Raw genomic sequence first — 21215 nt, 5'->3', positions numbered from 1 at the left:
TGATTCTTTTATGTTTTGTTTTGTATTTAAACCCCTCTAAGCCATTTCTAGGGTTCATTACCATCCTCCAACGTCCTTACACTTGAGAGAAACCCTAGCCTTCATTCCTTTGGTGATTTGTGCCCTTTTGGAGCATTTGATAGCTTGGAGAAGAAGAAAAAAAGGAGAAGAATGTGCTCTACTGTTGGATCTTGCAAGGAAGAAACACCATCACCATCTCATATTGCTTATGTACCTTTGTAAGTGTCAAATGCTCAAACTTTGTTGCTTGTAGTGGTTAGATCTAAGATATTGTCCCATATTCTTCATGTTTAAGCAAGTTTGAAAGGAAGTAACACATAAAGTTGGCAACTTTATGACTCTCTTGAGTCCCATGAGTAACATATGTTGTAGATCTAGACTTTGGTTGGAGTTCTTGTTAATTGCTTGAGTTTTGGTCTCTTTAGCTCAAATTGGCCTAAAATGGATTATAGACATGTTTTGGACACGTATGTCTATAAATCTTTCATCTTTATGATAGAATAGTATTAGAAAGCCTTTTGGAGTAGTTGGGTTGAGGACTTTTCAGATTAAGGGCTTAATGGTGTTAAGACATTATGTTATTTGGCTTTATTTGGACCTAGGATTGGAGATCCTGATCTCTTTGTGTGTTTTATTGGATAAAGTTGTAAACTTTATCCATTTAGATAGGGCTGTAAATGAACGGAACGAATACGAACGGAACTTGTTCATGTTCGTTCGTTTAAGTTAACCGAACAAATGAACGAACACGAACGGTTAAACGAACGAGTTTTCTTATTCATGTTCATTTGTTTAACAAATTACATTGTTCATGTTCGTTCGTTTATGTTCGTAAACATGTTAAACTAACATAAACAAACGAATATAAACGAACAAAGATAAACAAATATATATGAACATAAATGAACATATAATATAGTAATGTAATCAAACACAATTAAACATATATAAAGATAAAAGGAACTTATATGAACGAAAATAAGCAAACGTAAACGAACAATATAAACGAACGTTCACGAACATAATTGAACAAACGAGCCTATTGTTCATGTTCGTTCGTTTAACTAAACGAACGATAATTTGTGTTCATGTTCGTTGATTTATTAAATAAACGAACATAAACAAACTTCCCGCCGAACGGTTCACGAACAGTTCGTTGATTGTTCAGTTCGTTTACAGCCCTACATTTAGACCATATAATGGATCAGATCTGAGCTTTGGAGTTCTTGAAATCAAAGAAAATGACTTAAGGGATTAAGTTGTTGGAAACCCAATGCCCACAGTGTGGCCATAGGTCGCCACGACGTGGCAACTTGGAATTATCAGTCTATTCAATTTTATGAAGGCCATAACATGGCCATGGGGGGCGACGATGTGGCGGTTGACTCAAGTCAACATTGGTCGTTGACTCTGACCGTTGACTTTTGGCATGGGTTGACTTTTGGTCAAAGTTCTACTTTTTAGAAGGCAGACTTAGAGTTTGCATCATATGGATTGTTAGGAAGTGTTTAGCACCCATCTTTTGGCGGTGAGAGCTGTAGATGTGGTCGGCGCGACATTGAGCTGGGTTGTAGTCGACGTTGTGGCTCAGGTAAGTTTTTCCTCACTACACTCGTGGGTCGAAGGCACCAATGTTGGCCCACTAGGTTGGTTATGTATCATGGTATATAGGATGTTGCTTAGCTATAGCAAACTATTAGATTGGTAGATCAGTATGATTAAATGTACTTATTGTCTATTGAATGTTAATGTATATGTCGACATGTTATTGTTTGGTTGGGTTGAGGCGGTCCTGCTTTGTGTTGAAGGCCAAGATACCTGGGGCGGTCCGAATAGGTTGTAGGCCCTATGAGGCAGTCCAGTCAGGCCGAAGGACCGGAGAGCGGTCCAGATAGGTTGTAGGCCCTACGAGCCGGTCCAGATAGGCTAAAGGCTCATATATGCATGTTGTTATTTGTTTGGTTGTGTGTGGTATTTTGGGTGAACTCACCAAGCTTTGTGCTTACGTTTTTACGTTTACCATTTTAGGTACTTCCAGTTCCAAAGGGAAGGGTTCGACGTGACTGCACTACATCCCCCCCTCGAGTTTTCGCATTGGCTATTTGTGATTATGGGATAACTACAGTAAAGTCCCAATATTTTGGCAAAAGTTTTAAAAAAGTCCCAATTTTTTTTTGAATAAAAAAGCCCAGAAAACCGGATAATTCATTCAGTTTAGTCCTTTTGACCTTTTCAGCAGGTCACCCATGCCACATGGCATGACAACTGGACAGGTGCTGATGTGCCACGTCAGCGAATTACTCTTTAATATGAAAAAAAAAAGTTTTTTTTGAAGAAAAAGAGGAAATGGGATTCGAACCGACAACCTCCCAAACACAAACCAACCACCTTTCCACCAGGCTACATGACATTTTATGTTTTTACTCCTCAAAACTGGAATATAACCTTTTAAACGCATAAGTCTTAATTACAATTATTATTATTATTATTATTATTATTATTATTATTATTATTATTATTATTAAATTTATTATTATTAATATTATTAAAATATATAAAACGTAAATAATTTTAATATTTCGTAAAAAATATATTAAATATATAAAGTTTTTTATACGTATTTATATGTATTTTTACGTATTTTTATTTATATTAAATATTTTTTTATGCATTTTATATATTTATACACATGCATAATTTTTATGTATTTTTTTTACGAAAAACCTTCTAAAACATGTATGTGTGTATATATATATATATATATATATATATATATATATATATATATATATATATATATATATATATATATATATATATATAGGGTTATTTGGAAAACAAAAAAACCCTAAAAAATCATAAAAATGCATAAAAAAAATACCAAGACATCACAAAACTTTTTTTTTTTTTGAAATTTTTTATCAAAAAAATCGCAGCATTTTTTACAATTTCGTTGAAAAAAAAATAAAAAATCATTTTTTTTTTGTAATTTTTTTTTTCAATATTTTTTTTCAGCGATTTTGACATAAAAGTTGCGATTTTTTGATAAAAAAGTTTTGTGATCTCTAAGTATTTTTTTTATGCATTTTAATGATTTTTAGGGTTTTTCGTTTTCCGTAGAACCTAAACCTCTATATATATATATATATATATATATATATATATATATATATATATATATATATAAACATAATTTTTATGTATATTAAATATCTTTTTTATGCATTTTATATATTTTTTATATATAAAATATTAAAATTATTTTCGTTTTATATTTTTATGCATTACGAAATATTAAAAGTATTTACGTTTTATAAATAATAATAATAATATTAATAATATTAACAATAATAAATATAACAATAATAGTAATAATTGTAATTAAGACTTATGCGTTTAAAAGGTTATATTCCAGTTTTGAGGAATAAAAACATAAAATGTCATGTATCCTAGTGGAAAGGTGGTTGGTTTGTTTCTTGGGAGGTTGTGGGTTCGAATCCCACTTCCTCCTTTTCCTCAAAAAACTCTTTTTTCATATTAAAAAGATAATTCGCCACATCAGCACCTGTCCAGTTGTCATGCCATGTGACATGGGTGACCTGTTGAAAATGTCAAAAGGGACTAAACTGAATGAATTATCCGGTTTTCTGGGCTTTTTTATTCAAAAAAAATAATTTGGGACTTTTTTAAAACTTTCGTCAAAATATTGGGACTTTACTGTAATTATCCCTTGTGATTATTACTCTAATGTTTAAGTGATATATTCACTTTGATTGGTTTTGGAACAATTAGTTTGTATGTTTATTGTTTTTAAAATGAAAAATTTTCTTTGAATTTTTCGGATGTTACACTCCATTGACTAATTCTCATTCTACTTCAAATTTACAAATTTGTATCAAATTCGTTGCGCTCGAAGAGTAAGGAACAAGTTCCGTTGATATCTTTTGCATACGAGCTCCATTCTCGACATATTTGTAATTTCATGGACTTCAACTTTCGTTTAGATAGTTTTGTCTAACGAGCAACTGATCTTTTATTTTGTACTTTGTAACACATACTACTATATTGTGTCGTTATGAAAAATTATAATTTCCTTATACGAATTCAGATTTAGGCATTCTTGTTAAGAATGGTTTTGTGTTCGCGAGGACTTCGACTCTCATTTACATTACTTTGGCTAAAAAGAAACATATGTTCGGTTTACTACTTTACTTTTTTATGACACACATTGTCATATTGTGTTGAACGCGAAACTTAGAAAAATCATAACGTCCTTATACGAAGTTAGATTTAGGCGTTCTTTTTATCCACGAAATTGTCATTACGACTACTACAACCTTCGTTATGATTATTTATCCTAAACAATCTTTTATTTTTAATGTTATTTTATTGCTTAACATTAAATTTTATGTTAATGTTTTCTACAAATATCATACAATAATAATATTTGTTTACATATCGCGTAAACCATAAATATTATTTACATCGTAATGCTCACAAAGAACAATTATCATATTCAAGGGTTTGAGTTATTTGATTAAATGTATAATAATTATTATTATACCTAAAACGGCCTGAATTTATAGGTGTTACAATTATGAATGTGTATCGCGTACCTAATATCGATTAAGGGCATCACAAGCTTCGGAATAGATTAACAAATATGAATGCATGCATTTTTAGTATTAATTACTAATTAGTTAATAAAAGAAAAATGGTATTCAAGAACTTATAGAAATAAAAAAAGGTAAATTACACGAATGGTCCCTATGGTTTGGGGTAATCTACGTAGTTGGTCCCTAAGAAGAATTTTTACCTCGGAAGGTCCCTATTGTTTGTTTTTGTTGCGCCGTTAGTCCCTACCACTCTTAAAAAGACTGTTCTGCCCTTACTGTTATTTTTTTATATTTTAAATTCATTTTAATAATTATTTCTTATTTTCACTAGTTATATTATTATTGTTATTGTTGAAAAACATAATCGGATTACCTCCTCCAATCCAACCCACCCCCTCACTCCTCCCCCCGTTCACCGTTTTCTTCTGGTAATCCTCCACCCAACCATCATCAACCTGTTTGTCTTCTTCAACAAGATCGTCATAGAACCTCCACTCGAAATAAATGTCGAAGAAATTAGGAAAAGAAACCGACAGATCTAAAGGAAATTTGGAAATCAAACCCGACGAAATTATTGGAGAAATCAGATCGGGAAAACCTTACAGAAACCAAATCGCCGGAGAAGGTGGAGGAAGCCGGAGAAACTAGAGAGTCCGACGAGTTGTCCTTCTATTTTAGCCTCACCCTCGTCGCTCATCCCACCCATTTATTCCTTACTGTCGAGACTTTATATTAAAAACCCTAACAACCTTCTCCTCCGATTGAAACTGATGATTCATAAGGTGAGGGCACCACTGAAACCCCCCTTTGAAATCGTTGGTGCTTGAAGTGAACTAGAGCCACCCCAACAATTGAATCAAATTTTGATATTCATTTGATTTTGATTTTCATCTTGATCGTTTGATTTTATTTTGATTATCATCAAACCCAGTTTCTATTAACGTCAATTTTGGTTTTCATTTCCTTCGGGTTTGATATTCATTTTCACAGGTTTGACTATGATATTCATCATATTTAGTTTTGATTTTGATTTCAAGTATGAATTTTGGTTTTGGTTTCATTTACGTTGTTAGGTTTGTCGGAGATGAAATGGATGCAGTATCATAGATCTTTTAAAATAGAAGGAAGAAGACGAGTTGGTTGTGTGGGTCTGCTACCTGCCTTTTTCCAGGCGGCAGAGGATTGTAGTGGTTATCGGAGGAGCTGTGGAGGTTGTCAGAAGCTGTGTCTAGGACTGTAGAGGTTGTCGGAGGAGCTGGGTGGGTATTTTTGTATTTTAGAATTATAAATGATAAATAATGAATAATAAATAAACAAATTAAAAAAGAAATTAATAAGGGTAAAAAAGTCATTTTAGGTCAAATAGGGACTAACGGCGCAACAAAAACAAATAATAGAGACCTTCCGAGTTAAAAATTCTTCTTAGGGACCAACTACGCAGATTACCCCAAACCATAGGGACCATTCGTGTAATTTACCCTAAAAAAAACTTCGTTCATGCACAACACGACACGAATCAGTCGCCGTTGGTAGACTCTATAGACAACCAAAAGTTATACAGTTTTTTCTCATGTAGAAAACCACAACGCTAATGTACCTGTTTTACAGAGGTTGGGGGATTTATCAAAATTGTTTCTAGGGTTTCAGAAATCAGTGAATTCGAATGGCGCTGTTACGGAAATTGTTATATAAGAAGCCGCCCGATGGACTTTTCTGCGTCTTTGACAGACTATATGGTAATTATTTACCCCTTCCATGGAGTCATTGGTTTGATATGTGTATTTATGTAATACAATTACCTCTTCTGTGAAAACCTTTCTCCTTAAATTATCATTTCATTTCCATCTAGGCTTAGATGCTACTTCTAGTTTGGGGTTTTTTATACGTTAGGTAGTTGAATTACGAGGCAAAAAGTTGTATGATTATTGTCGTTCAGCTTTACACTTCAAACCAGTGTTGGATTATGAACTTGTGGTATTATTGTGATTCTTGAATGCTTTAAAGCTCTAGCGAAACTATTGAAATAAAACAATACCGAAAATTGCAAACCTGTGATCTCTGGACAAATTAGTAATTGAAAATTGTAACATTGAGATTTTTTTTTTCATCTCCGGACAAATTAGTAAACGAAAATTGTAAAATTAATATTTTTTTTTTCATCTCTCCTATTATAAAGTTTTTGTTCTTAAAATGATGACATCTTCTAGTAGATTAGAGGCAAGCATCATGTGTGTACGTACAACTCGATGCATGAATATATATTCAAGAATAGAAGTTGTATCAGTTTGATTTGATGACGCTCCCTTTGGTGTATAGTCTTCGACACCTGTTTCAGAATGGAAACCTGGGAACAAGAAGAATACAAAGGCTACGTGAGCAGAATCATAACTCAATTTAAAGAAACATACCCTAAATCTTCACCCATGATTGTGAATTTCCAGGAGGGAGATACAGCAAGCAAGATCCACCAAATTCTATTAGAACACTATATTACTATAATGGACTACCCTCGGGACTATGAAGGTTGCCCATTGGTACCAATAGAGGTGATCCACCATTTTCTTAAATCAAGCGAAAGCTGGCTCTCACATGGACAACAAAACGTTCTTCTAATGCACATTGAGCTTGGTGGTTGGCCTGTGTTGGCTTTCATGTTGGCTGCTCTTTTGCTTGACAGAAAACATTTCACTTCTGAAAGTAGGGCCCTTGAGATGGTTTTGAAACAGGCCCCACCTGATAAGTTACCCTTAGTACCCCTGCTTTCAGAATTGGATGCTACAGCTTCTCAGTTGAGGTACTTATAGTATGGGAACACTTATGAACGATGGCCTCCAGCAGACAAACCACTTAAATTAATTTGTGTGATAATGAGAATGATTCCTGATTTTAATGAAAATGGAGGTTGTTGTCCTGCATTTAGAATTTATGGACGCGATCGGTTGTTACATCTTGATAAAACCCCTAAACTTTTATTCTCAACCCGAAGGAGGAGTAAGAATGTCCAGTCTTACAATCAGGTAGGATATATCACTACAATGTTTCTAGGTTTACGTTTCTTATTCTGATAGATTATAATTTCCATGCATTTCAGGCACAAATTGAGCTCGTTAAAATTGATATTAATTGCGATATTCAAGGCGACGTTGTGCTGGAGTGTATTAACTTAAATGATGATCTGGTGGAGGAGACGATTATGTATCGTGCCATGTTCAACACAGCATTCATCAAATCAAGTACTTTGATGCTGAGTCGTGTGGAAGTCGACATATCTTGGGATAAAAAGTATCAATTTCCTAGGGACTTCAAAGCTGAGGTACTTTTCTTCACGTTCCTCCTACTCACAGGACATAGTATTTTTTTTAGTATTAATGAGATAAATGGGTAACAAGTCATCTGAGATCTTTTCAGTAAGTCACTTAAGTTGTGTTCAATAGAGCACTAAACACAAGCCTTTCATATATGAATAAATTACAAAAATGGTCCCTGTGGTTTATATGGTATTTTTGAATCAACTCCCGTTTTTTTAATTGTAACGCTGGTCATCTCAGTAATAGTATTTAATTTGATTTTGGTCCCTAACAAATATGAAATAACTAAATTTTCATTATCATATTTTTTTATTTATACTTTTGTCTTAAATTATCATTTTAAAATTTTAAAATGAATGGCCCACCACCCAACCCCACCCCACCCCTCCTCCGTTTCGCTTTTGTTTACCGAGCACTACTATCGGTAGCGGTTGTCTTTCCAATAACCATCGTTTTCTCCAACTCTATTTCTATATCTCTAAAACCATACATTTATTTACTTGCTCTCGAATCTGTTTTTGCAACCAAAGCCTTCTCCATACATTTATTTACCTCCAAAACCTTCTCTACCTCCTCTATGTCTATTTCTATCTCCAAAACCATACATTCATTTACCTACTCTCAAACACGTTTCTGCATCCAAAGATTATTTACCTGCATTTGAATCGAGTTTTATAAAGCGCATCAGAAGAATTGCTAATCAGTTCTCGAACGGAAATTCGCTACCAGTGGGCTCACACCACCACCACTGGCGCAGTATCGTCAACAGCACCACTGCCTTGCGCTTTTATCCCTTGCCACTTTCGCAACACCGCCATTGCCACCAGTGCCTATACCTTGTGCTTCTATCAATCTCCCAATATTTCCCTTTCTCTCTTCCAAAATCTATCTAGAACTTCTTTCATTTTCCCGGTTTTTCAATTTCGTTCGCAGTCGGTGACCACAGCCCACCTTCTTGCCATCCTTCCTCGTCGCCACCTACTTTCTTTGTGCCAGTGAAAGAAATTGACAAAGGGTTTCTGGAGGAGGAGAGAATGCCGATGATCAACATTCACGAAGGTTTTGGAGGCGGAACAAAGTCACGTAGTTCGTGGTACAGTCCGGTACGGTAACAAGGAACGGGAACATGATTCATGAGATTGGACGTATCGGGGACGAGGGGGGTAGGTTCATTTCGATACGTGTCCGGTACGGTGTATCATTGGTCCCGATACGGTGTACTTGTTTTTAGAACATATTTTTAGCAATAATTTACTTATAAACACAATTTCCAGCAACATATTTCATTTAGAAGCAGAATTCCAGTAATAGTATGTTTATAAACTCAATTGCAGCGTATTTCATGATTCCATAATTAATAATATCAAAGTGCATGGATTATAAAGTTTACATGCTGGAAATCAAAAACAGAAACAGTTTTCTAACCACTTAAAAACAGAAACAGGAAGAGTAAACAAACAAAAATAAAAACCTAACAAGTCAATCTACCCATTGCCTTTTTCCTTGTCCATTTTCCACATTTTCTTCATCTAAATTCTCCCAAATCATGTCATCTAATCGAGAACTTGAGCCTTCAATGTAAGTGCTTTTGGGATTGATGTCCCACTTTTTGTGTGGGCCGGATTTGTATGATTCATGGAAACGAGATACGAGTTGAATGTTGGAGTGAATGTAAACCAATTTGTCGGCTCTTTTTTCATTCAACCGGTTTCTTTTCACATTATGAATATAAGAATACGTACTCCAATTCCTTTCCGCCAACGAGCTACTAACAGGTTGTGAAAGTACCTTCTTTGCTACAAAGGCCAAATTTGGGGTTTTGGCTCCATAGGTAGACCACCAATCTATTGGATCAATTGTCAAAGCATAAGTTTGTGTTTCCGCTGTAGAGTAGATACATTTCGTCATATGGAATGTTACGAATTGCTCTCGTAACGATCGCCCCTCCTCTTCATTTTCAGAAATTCTATTGAAGGATTCCATGACACCTTGCATAACCTCTTTGTCTAAATTTGGTGGTTTCCTTTGCATACCACCAGGTGTCATTTTTTGAAGATATTGCCTATCATAAAACCGTGGGTTTAATGCAAACCCCAAACAATGTAGTGGGATATTCATCTTCTCCCATCTATTTAAAATTATCTTCACTTGTTGGTAATAGCTAGCATAAGTATTTTCTTGCATTATGTCTATGATTTCCCCCCATCATATTATCCATCCTCTCATTAATCCCACCTTTAGAATTCTGCATATAGAAGACAAAAAAATAGAGAAGAAGAGAAGAGAAAAATCAATACGTTCTCATTGCACAAAAAAATGAAACACAAGGAATATAAATACTAAATAATTTGGGCCGGCTAGCTATACTACTTTCCTTATAGATAAACTACACCCTAAAAGATAATATAAAAAACAAATATTAAATAAAAACTATGTGCTAAAAATCTTCACTCCCCCTCAAGTTGGATATGATTATCAATCATATCCAGCTTGTTCTTCATAGTATCAAATTTGTTCTTTGGAAGGGATTTGGTCAGAATTCGGAGGGAACGTATGACAACTCAAATATTCTAGCTTCTAGCTTCTCCTTGATAAAATTACGATTAATATCCATGTGTTTCGTTCTATCATGATGGACTGAGTTCTTTGCTATTTCAATAGCAGCTGAATTGTCACTTAGGAGAGTCATCCTCTGGTTATTTGGGATTTTAAGTTCCTTAAGCATCCTTTTTGGACATATTCCTTCACAAATACCTTGACACATAGCCTAAAACTCAGCTTCATCGCTGCTTTTAGAAACTACAGATTGTTTCTTGCTTCTCCAAGTAACGATATTACCCCGAACGAAAGTGAAATATCCGGTTGTTGACCAACCATCCATAACATATCCTCCCAAGTCCGCATCGGTGTAGACTTTAACTCCCCTTTCACCAGTCTTTTTGAAGTATCATCCATATCCTGGATTCCTTTTTAAGTAGTGAAGTATCTGAAAGACAACTTCCATGTAACGATTAGTGGGGGCATTCATAAATCGACTCACCATACCGACGTCAAATCCAATATCAGGTCTTGTATAAGCAAGATAGATCAATTTCCCAACCAATCTCCGATATCTTCATTTATCTTCAAACTCATCTCCATTTTCTGTCTGGAATTTCCTTCCAGGTTCCATAAGAATACTAGCTGGCTTGCATCCCAGAAGCCCCGTTTTCTTTAAAAGATCAAGTTTGTACTTCCGTTGTGTCACAGAGATTCCTTTCCTTGAACGTGCGATCTCCATCCCAAGGAAATATCTAAGTTGGCCAAGATCTTTAATTTCAAATGCTTTTCCCAAGACCTGTTTAAGCTCATTAATCTCCTTGATGTAGTTTCCCGTCAGGATGATGTTTTCGACATAGATAGTCATGATGGCAACCTGCCCATCACTCGAGTGTTTGGTAAACATAGTGTGATCGGTTTGTCCTTAAATAAACCCGTTATGTTTAACCACTTGTGTAAGACATTCAAACCATGCTCGAGGCGATTGTTTTAGCCCGTACAAGGACTTCTTGAGTCTACACATCATTCCTTTATTCTCTTGTGATTCGAGACCTGGAGGATGTCCATGTAGACTTCCTCTTCTAACTCTCCATTTAGGAAAGCATTTTTCACATCTAGTTGGTGCAACGACCAATCAAGATTTGGAGAAAATGATAGCAAAACTTGAAGAGTTTAATTTTTCTACTGGAGCAAACATTTCTGCATAATAATTTTCATACGATTGTGTAAAGCCTTTAACAATAAGTCTTGCTTTGAATCTACTAATACTACCCTCAGAGTTATATTTGAAAGTGAACACCCATCTACACCCCACAGTTCTCTTTCCTATCGGAAGACTTGTGTACTCCCATGTGCTGTATTTCATAAGGGCATTAACTTCTTAAAGAACGACATCAGACCATTAATTTTTTTGAATTTGCTTCGTGTATGTTTCTTGGAACCTGTATTTCAGAAACCGAAAGTGCAAACGATTTCTACTTGGGTGACAGTTTATCATATGAAACAAAATCACTTATTGGATGAATTGTACAACTTATCTTCCCTTTCCGTAGAGCAATTGGAATATGAAGATCACTTAACTCATCAGGAGGAATATTAAGACCGGAGTTTGTAGATTGAGTGTTACCTTGAGAATCCAGGAATGATTCATGATTGTGTGCCACAGTTGTGACTTGCTTTACCACCACATGTTGTTTTGGCGTCTAGTTTAAAAAATGTAATCCTTATCACCCTCTTTATCTGATGTTTCATTTAACGGTGGAGTAGCGATTTCAAAGTTAATTCTGACAAGAGTATGTGCTGAAGTGGGAATTTCTGCATGATGAATAGACTCTGAGGAATTCAAATTATGATACATTAAATACTGATATTCCACATAATTCCGACAGGAGTATGTGCTTCAGGCAGGGGCTGGACTTGAGAACAATAGAGACTGGGTTACCTCAAGAAGACGTCTGTTCTTGTTTCTTCCTCTCAAGGACGCCATTTTGTTGTGGGGTATCAACACACGACGTAACATGGACAATTCCTTGGACAATTCCTTGTTGAGTTAGGTAATTGCCCAATTCAGAGTGGAAATATTCCTTTGTGTTGTCGGATTTAAGGATTTGAATTTTGGTTGCAAATTGATTTTGAATCATTTGATAGAATGACCGAAAGATTGATCCAACTTCAGATTTTTCTTTCATCAGAAAGACCCATATGATGCGAGTATGATCGGCGATAAATGTTACGAACCATCTCGCACCTGATATGTTTTTCACTCTAGGTCCCCAAACATCACTATGGATTAAATGAAAAGGATGGGAAGGCTTATATTGTAAAGGAGAATAAGTATGTCTAATGTGCTTGGATATTTGACACACTTCACATTTATAATCATTTGGGTTTTTATTGAATAAATATGGAAACAATTTTTGAAGATAGGAGAAGTTTGGGTGACCTAATCTATAATGCCATAACATCACACTATTTTGACTAGAAACATTAAATGAAGATGCAACTTGACTTTTATCCGAATGCTCAGTTTCACAGTGGCAGAGTTCATCAAAGACTTTAGCACTGCCAATCATCTTCCCCAAATTCAAGGCCTGAAATACAATTTCAGAAACAAATGGGGTTAAAACGGTGAAGCAATTCAGATCCTTCATCAGTTTGATAGGAGCAAGCAGATTAAAGTCAAGATTAGGAACATATAACACATATCTCAGTGTTATATTCAATGTTATATTCTTGGATATAACAACTGTACTGATGCCAAAAACATTTGCATTCTCTCCAGTTGTAACTAGTATAGTCCTTCCATTCGACAATGGTTGGAATTTAGTGAAAATGCTCTGATATCCGGTCATGTGATTAGTAGCACCACAATCAACTACCAAAGGTTTTGTACCTGAAGTACATGTTGTAAATGCTGATGAGGACCCACTTTGTTGTGTGACAACGGCTGTTCCTTTCTCTTCGAAGGATGGACATTGCAAAATCCTCCGAAGAGCTTCAATTTGTTCCTTTGTAAACATCTCTTGAGTGTCACTTGTTGCTACGTTTCTACGTGAACTGGGTTTCCAATCAGCAGGTTTACCATGAATCTTCCAATAGGTTTCTTTAATATGCCTTGGTCACTTGCAATGATCACACCATGGTCGTCCAATCTTCTTTTGAGAAGGTTCTGAGAAGGTCCAGAACCTGATGTTGGTTTGGTGTTGGGTGGAAATCGAGTTGCAAGAGCAGTTCCTTCGGTTATTGGATTGCTACTAGTACCAAGCATGCCCCTTCTTCCACTTTCTTCCCAACGAACTTCTGAGAAGACTTCTCGGAGTTTAGGTATTCACTTCGTACCTAGTATTCTTCCTCGAACCTCATCAAGATCTTGATTTAGCCCAAGAAGGAACCTGTAGATTCTTTCCGTCTACAGTATATGCTTTTAGTGTTTTCCATCTGCAGAGCAACTCCAAGTAAAGGTATCGAGAACATCCGGTTGTTGCCAATGGCGGTTTAGAGCTGTAAAGTAGCTTGTTACAGTTCCCCTGACGAAGATCATGTAGGATGCCTTTAATTTCAAAAAGCTGAGGTGTTGTCTTGATTTGAAAACGTGTCAGGCTGCAACCCAAATTTCTGATGCAGTTTTATAAAACATAAATTGTTCTCCAATTTCGGGTGTCATTGAGTTTAAGAGCCATGACATGACCATGTTGTTTTCTGCTTTCCATTTTTTAAACTGGGGACTTTTCTCTTCAGGTTGAATTAGATCTTCCTCCAAGTATCCCTCTTTTCCTTTTCCTCCTATGAAAATCAAGATAGAATGTGACCGAAGACTATAGTTTTGGCCATTTAGTTTGTAGCCTGTGGGAAGAACACTGTAATCATCATTAGAGTTTGGCTGGATTTGAGGTGGATTTTCCAATGACGACCCTGCCTTCACTAACTAGGGTAGTAGGTATTTCCTCAAACTTGATTGATTTGTTTTTCATTGTGACAAGATAGATAAAAGTATATGATTAGAAGAACAACTTACCGAATAGGGCAGAATCGAATCTACTCTGATACCATTTAGAATTTTACATATAGGAGACAGAAAATAGAGAAGAGAAAAATCAATACATTCCCATTGCACAAAAAATGAAACAGAAGGAATATATATACTAAATAATTAGGGCCGGCTAGCTATACTACTTTCCTTATAGATAAACTAGACCCTAAAAGATAATATAAAAAACAAATATTAAATAAAAACTATGTGCTAAAAATCTTCATCACCCATTTCAGGGCCTTAACCATCACAAAAATTTATAAGAAGAAAGTTGGGTTTAGTGATAGTCAAAGCACTTTCAACATCATCCCAAAATGAGTTATCTTTAATTGAATCACAAACTTTTGCCCCATTAATTCTTGTATTTTCATCTCCACATTTAGCCCAATCTCTCCAAGAATTAAGGACTATAGTTGTGGAAAGAGCCTCCCTATACTCCATAATTCTTTTTAAAAGAATATAGTGTGACGCAAAATGAGTTTTATCCACCTTCAACAAATCTAGTTTTGAATTTTCACGAAACATCGACAAGGCATGAGTATGGTTAATAAAATATTTAACAATTGCTTTTCCCCTCCTATAGATATCATTCATCCAATAAAATTCTTATGTCATATATTTGAAAGTCTAGCTTAAACTATAAACACAACAAGGTGACCAAAAGATTTGTTTGAATACCTTTTCAATCTCGCGTCCGACGGCTTTGCAATTAGCCGCGTTGTCGGTCACCACTTGCAAGACATTACTAGGACCAACGGCTTCAATTCCTCCTTTTAGAAACTTGGAAATCGCCACTCCCGTTTTCTCGACCCCCCACTAATCTTCCACATACATGACCACTGCACCACGAGCGTTGATGGCAAGAACATTGAGAAGTGGCTTTTGTTTGATATTAGACCACCCATCCAGAATAATAGAAACACCTTGAGTGTACCAAGTATCTTTCACTTGTATTTGTTCTTTATCGATCTCTCACACATTCATCGTTCTTGCCTATTCACTAGCTGGAGGTTTATATCCATCTCATGATATTCATGTCCACTATATTACGTCAATGACACTAAAAGCTTCTTAAGTCGTTTTTATGATGACGAATTTTTTGAAAGGACTGAATTTTTTAAGGATCTTGAAACACCTCCGCTCTCGGCTTCTTTCACCTTGCTCGAAATTCGTTGTAGCTTGGATGGATCTTTAATCATAGCTGGACAACTTCTAATTTCTGCCAGCTTCTCAGCTTGAGCACCAAAGAAATGCGTATGAATTCTAGTGTACGAGATTGTATATTTCACTTTGCGATGGTTACAAATCCATTACTTTGATCCACCAACATTATTACTAGCACCGAACCAACCAGTCATTTCTTCCAAAAGAGGTTTGCCAGCTTCTTTATCATTTTTTGCTTCCTGATACGCCTACTGATATGTCGTCCTCACCAATGTCAACAAAATTTTCTAGTGCTTATGTTTCACTCTCACTCTATGATAGATGAATACTAGTGCCGGAAACCGTTATCAATAACTAACAGAATAGCAGTAAAAGAGTAGAAGAGAAGAAAAAGTAGAAATTGGAAATTGATTACTGGAGGTCAATGTTAATAGGTAGAAATTGGAAAAATGATTACTACAAGAATCATGTAATTGAAGAAGATGAAGTTCATGGTGAGAGGGGTATGAATTAACAAGGTATTCGTACTAGGGTGAGCATAATAACTGAAAAACCGAACCAAAACCAAAGTAACCGATATAACCGAACCATTTTAAAAACAGTTGGTTCGGTTTCTAATTTTTGTTAACCGATAACTAACGGTTCGGTTATGGTTTTATAGGTTAACCGAACCATTATTAACCGAATCGCTAACTTTATATTTTAATATATATAAATTATAGATTATATATAAATTAATATAGTCACACTTATATAAGATCCATTAAAATTTTGAAAATATAATCCATTAATCCTCACTTATCAAAAGAAGAACGGACAATCAAACCATCAAAGGCTGATCACGCAGACATACACAATCTTCCAATCATGCATTGAGTTAGATTATTGATTAATGTTGTAATTCTTAATCGGCTAATTCTACAATTTGTAAACATTGTTCACAATTAGTTTAATCTTCACACTCATAATCCTAATCGAAAGCTTCTCACACCGTTAATCCTAATCAAAGATTGTTTGGACTTTATAATCCTATTCGAAAGATTTTTTAACTTTATAATCAAGACTTCTTGGTAAGTTAAGTTTTTGGTTCTTCTTGACTCTATGATATATTAAGAATGTATTTTTTTGAATTTTTTGCCTTTTTTATTTATTGTTTTTGACTTAATCACATTGAATGTATATGGGTGATTGACTTTTTTTATCCAATAACACATAATATGAATGTTTGGTTCTTTTATTTCATAGTTTTGATTTAATCGTATTGAACGTGTATGAATGTTTGACTTTATTTTAATATTAACATCAATTATCAATATATGAAATTATTAATATCAATTTTTTTAATGTTTTATATTTTTATTGAATGTTTTTGATTTTGAATGTGACTATGTGTTATCTCACTCTAAGTATTAAAGGTACACATTTTATTCTATTACTATAAGTTAGGTTACAAACATCGGTGTCGATGACTTTTTGGTATTTTATTTTCATTTTTTGTGCCAATATACTTTCTTCGTTTATATTATTTGGAACATTATGGTTAACCAATATTGACGATTAACCAAAACCGTCAACCGATAAAAACCATTAACCATAACCAATATTAACCATACCCAATGGCTACCAAAATCCATTAACCAATCATAATGGTTATGGTTTGGTTTTAACCAATAACCGAACCAAACCGCCCCATACACACCCCTAATTCGTACCTAGTATCAAGGAATCTGAAAAAAGAGTCGAAGCGTGTTTTTGGTGAATCGTTGCTTTTTGGACTCGACAATCCAATTCCCGCCTAATCGCCAAATTATCGACCCAAGAGCCAAATCGGTGTACTAGAAACGCGAATCGGAGCAATCCAAGTCAATAGAATCGCGTTCCCGTCATCGTATCTATGATTGATTGAATCGGTGTTGTACCAGAGAGCGTTTCGGCCACCGTTGGGATCGATTTTGTACTACATTTGGGTATGGAACGTTCCAAACATGGTACACGACCTTTTGAGCGAATCGTGTAACTTTGAGCCACAGAGTATATTTTGGTGTAAGGAATAATGGCAACTATTTTGACTTCGTGGAAATAAACGGAAGGGGTAGAGTGGGATAGGGGTTCAAATGATTTGGTAACAAATAGTAGAATATATAACTAATAAAAGATATTAAAAAACTTGTATGAGTCATATTAGTCTTTTTAAATCGATTAAGGACGAATATAATCACCGGGACTATTTATGCAATTTAATATATATATATATATATATATATATATATATATATATATATATATATATATATATATATAGAGAGAGAGAGAGAGAGAGAGAGAGAGTTTTCTTTGATATAAAAAATAGAGATTTTCATATTATTTATATTCATATATGATTACTCGTTAATCATATATGAATAATCAAAAAAGAATGAATAATCATATACATATGATTTATATATGAATATGTCTATTCCGTTTTGATTATTCATATATGATTACCGAGTAATCGTATAAGAAAAAAAAAATCTCAAAATCTTTATTTTTTATTTTTTTTTTAATTCTCAAAGGAACCAAGATCCATTAAGATATTAAGTATTTTGAGATCTTAAGATCAAAACTTTAACCATCAAATTGAGAGCGGTGTACTTGAGTAAATTATACGCAGACGCACCGGATTACAACAAAAACTCGAGCAAAAGACCACATTTATTCTTTATTTTATGTTAATCCAATCCACCGATTAATTTCCTTGCCCTGTTTATTTTCCTGTTAACATTTTTATGTTTAAAATCTTATTTTCATTCTTGCATAAGTCACAATCAAGACTTGCTGTATAGCCTCCGTGAATTTTATCATGGGAAATTTTGCTAAACACATGTACAGCCCCTGATGTTTTATAATGTTAGAAACATGGATTATTTTTCCAAATTTCTTTGCAATTAGGTTAAGCAGTTAACTAAAATAAACATATTGTAATAAAAATTTGTAATCGAAAATTTACTCATTAAAATAAACATATCACATGGTTTGTGTTTGTTTCCAAAAATAACAATTTTTAACATGTACAAATTTCTTTTTGACATTTAATTTATAATAAGGATCAAAACATTTTCCATTAAATTAAAAGTGATTTATTTTCGTGAATTAGACGAGAATACGTGGAATAAAAACCCACTAAATTTTTTTTTGAGCTTATCTTTTGAAAAAAACTAAAAATACCAAATTTAATAATTTTTTGTATTTTATAAATAGACATTAATATTAATATATAATTTTTTTTTTATATATTTTTACATGTGTATATAGGTGATGTGCACATACACACATTTGTACTTGTGTATATATAAACATTTGATAACTTTTTCTTTTAAAAAAAACATAATAAAATAAAAAATGCTATAAAGTGTCATTTGCTCTAATCTAAAAAAAAAGGTTTGTTCGAATGATGTGCATGCACACACTTTATGTATAGGCTAAGACGATCCTATTGAAATTGATTCGTTTAAAAAAAATAAAACAAAAGGTTATTTAATGTGATGTGTATATGTGTATTTTTTACATGTACAAACACAAATATGCATATGTGCACATCATAAATATACACATGCATAATTGTGTGTTTATGTATATATGCACATCTGGGAACTTTTTTCAGATTTTAATTTAAATGTTTTAATATGCTAAAACACAACAATAGAAGGTGATACGTTTAAAAAAATAAAAAAAAATAAACTTTTTTTTTTCATGTGATGTGTATACATATACAAACACAAATGTGCATATGTACATATCATCAATATAGACATGTAAAAAACATAAAACATATATATTTCAATATAGATGTTTATTCATAGAGTAAAAAATTATGAATTTTGGTTAGTTTTTCCTCGATAAAAAATAACTCTGAAAATTAAATAAACATAAAAAATAAATTAACTAAGTTTTTGTTATAATCCGGTATATATACATTCACTTATTAATATGCACCATTTCAATTTAGTGGTTGGGATTTTGACCTTGATATTTTAAAAAAGTTAATGATTATATATATATATATATATATATATATATATATATATATATATATATATATATATATATAAGTGATCATTATTGGGTGAAGCTTTTTTTCTCTAAAATCAACATTGAAGCAGATTTTTCTCTAAATATGTAATTATTTAACGGTCCAAGTAGATTTTTCTCGTAATGAAAAACAGCGGCTCTCGAGGGAAGATTACGCTACCAAAAAAGAGGTTGGTTTCCTACGAAAATTACCATAGAAATAATTACATATTTATAAAAAACCCAAATTTGTTGTTAATCCATCGGTAAATTATTATCGAAAACTAATTACAAACATGTTTTTGTTGTTAATCTATAAGAAATTTATTTATTTTTAAATTGGTTTATTTATTTATTGTTATTGTTATTGTTATTGTTATTATTATTTCATGTGTATGTATAGCCCCTCCTCACATGATTACACAGTCTCGACAGTATGTATACTTATTTAATTACTTATTTTTTTATAGAAAAATATAAAGTATGTTGCTACTCAAGATAAATATTGAAATACGCTGTATATAAAGAGTATAGAAAATTGGTATATGGATAAAAAAAAATTAAACTGTGTTGTTAATATGTCTAAAAATAAAGTGTGTTGCTATTATCGGTTAAACAAGTGAAGTACATTGTGGTTAGCCGATTATGTATAAAAACAATTTTGATACTATGAATAAAAAATGTTTATGTATTGATGAAAAGAGTATAGTACGTTACTATATGGATAGAAAAGTAAAGTATGTTGCTAATATATATAAATAAAGTATGTTGCTATTATGGATAAATATATAAGTATATCGTTATTATGTATGAAAATAAAGTATGTGGCTATCATCAAATAAAAAAATGTTTCTACGTTGCTTATATCGGTAGTAAGAGTGTACGTTGCCATATGAATAAAAAAAGTAAATTATGTTACTAATTTGTATAAAATATAAGGTGTGATGCTATCATGGATAAAAAAATAAAGTACATTGTTATTACGCATGAAAAATAAGATATGTTGCTTTTATAGGTAAAATGCAAGAACATCGCCTATATTGGTAAAAAGTGTGTTTTGTGTGTGGCTAGGGGTGTCAGTGAACCGAGCTACATCTGAGCTATTCGGGATGGACTCGTAAAAAGCTCAATTCGATCTCGAGTTAAACGAGTTTGAGCTGAACTTGAGTTTTAGGCTCATTTATTAAACAAGCTCGGGCATGAGCTTCATATGTGGAGCTCGATTAGGCTTGCAAGCCTAAACAAGCCTATGCATATTTATATAAAGCATATTTTTATTATTAATTTTATATATTAAATATTAAATATTAAATATTAAATATTAAATATCAAATAGTGACAAACGATCTTTTTGAGGAGCTTAAAAACACAAAGGAGCTTAATATTTAACTATTAACTGGCTCGAGGTTAGGCTTGTTTAAGCTCGTTTAACAAGCGAGCTGAACTTGTGCTTTTTAAATCATCCATAAGCCAAATTCGAGCTTTGAA

At 33.5% G+C, this 21215-nt stretch overlaps 2 protein-coding genes across 2 annotated transcripts; one reads left to right on the top strand and one right to left on the bottom strand.

Annotated features, from left to right (window-relative positions):
- Positions 1–7135: 7135 nt before the first annotated feature.
- LOC145067188 (actin-binding FH2 (formin-like) protein) lies at positions 7136–9398 on the top strand. Its single transcript, XM_079014381.1, has 4 exons — positions 7136–7431; positions 7558–7654; positions 7729–7950; positions 9384–9398. The coding sequence occupies exons 1-4, from the start codon at positions 7136–7138 to the stop codon at positions 9396–9398; spliced, it is 630 nt and encodes a 209-aa protein (XP_078870507.1).
- A 26-nt stretch (positions 9399–9424) lies between these two features.
- Positions 9425–10129, bottom strand: LOC145067187 (uncharacterized). Its single transcript, XM_079014380.1, has one exon. It carries the CDS (start codon positions 10127–10129, stop codon positions 9425–9427), a length of 705 nt encoding a protein of 234 aa, XP_078870506.1.
- Positions 10130–21215: the final 11086 nt, after the last annotated feature.

Source organism: Lactuca serriola, chromosome 8 (genome assembly GCF_051521515.1).
Source record: "Lactuca serriola cultivar US96UC23 chromosome 8, Lser_US96UC23_V15, whole genome shotgun sequence".
NCBI lineage: Eukaryota > Viridiplantae > Streptophyta > Magnoliopsida > Asterales > Asteraceae > Lactuca > Lactuca serriola.
The sequence above is the reverse complement of the archived record's forward strand: the minus strand, read 5'-3'. Positions and strand labels throughout refer to the sequence as shown.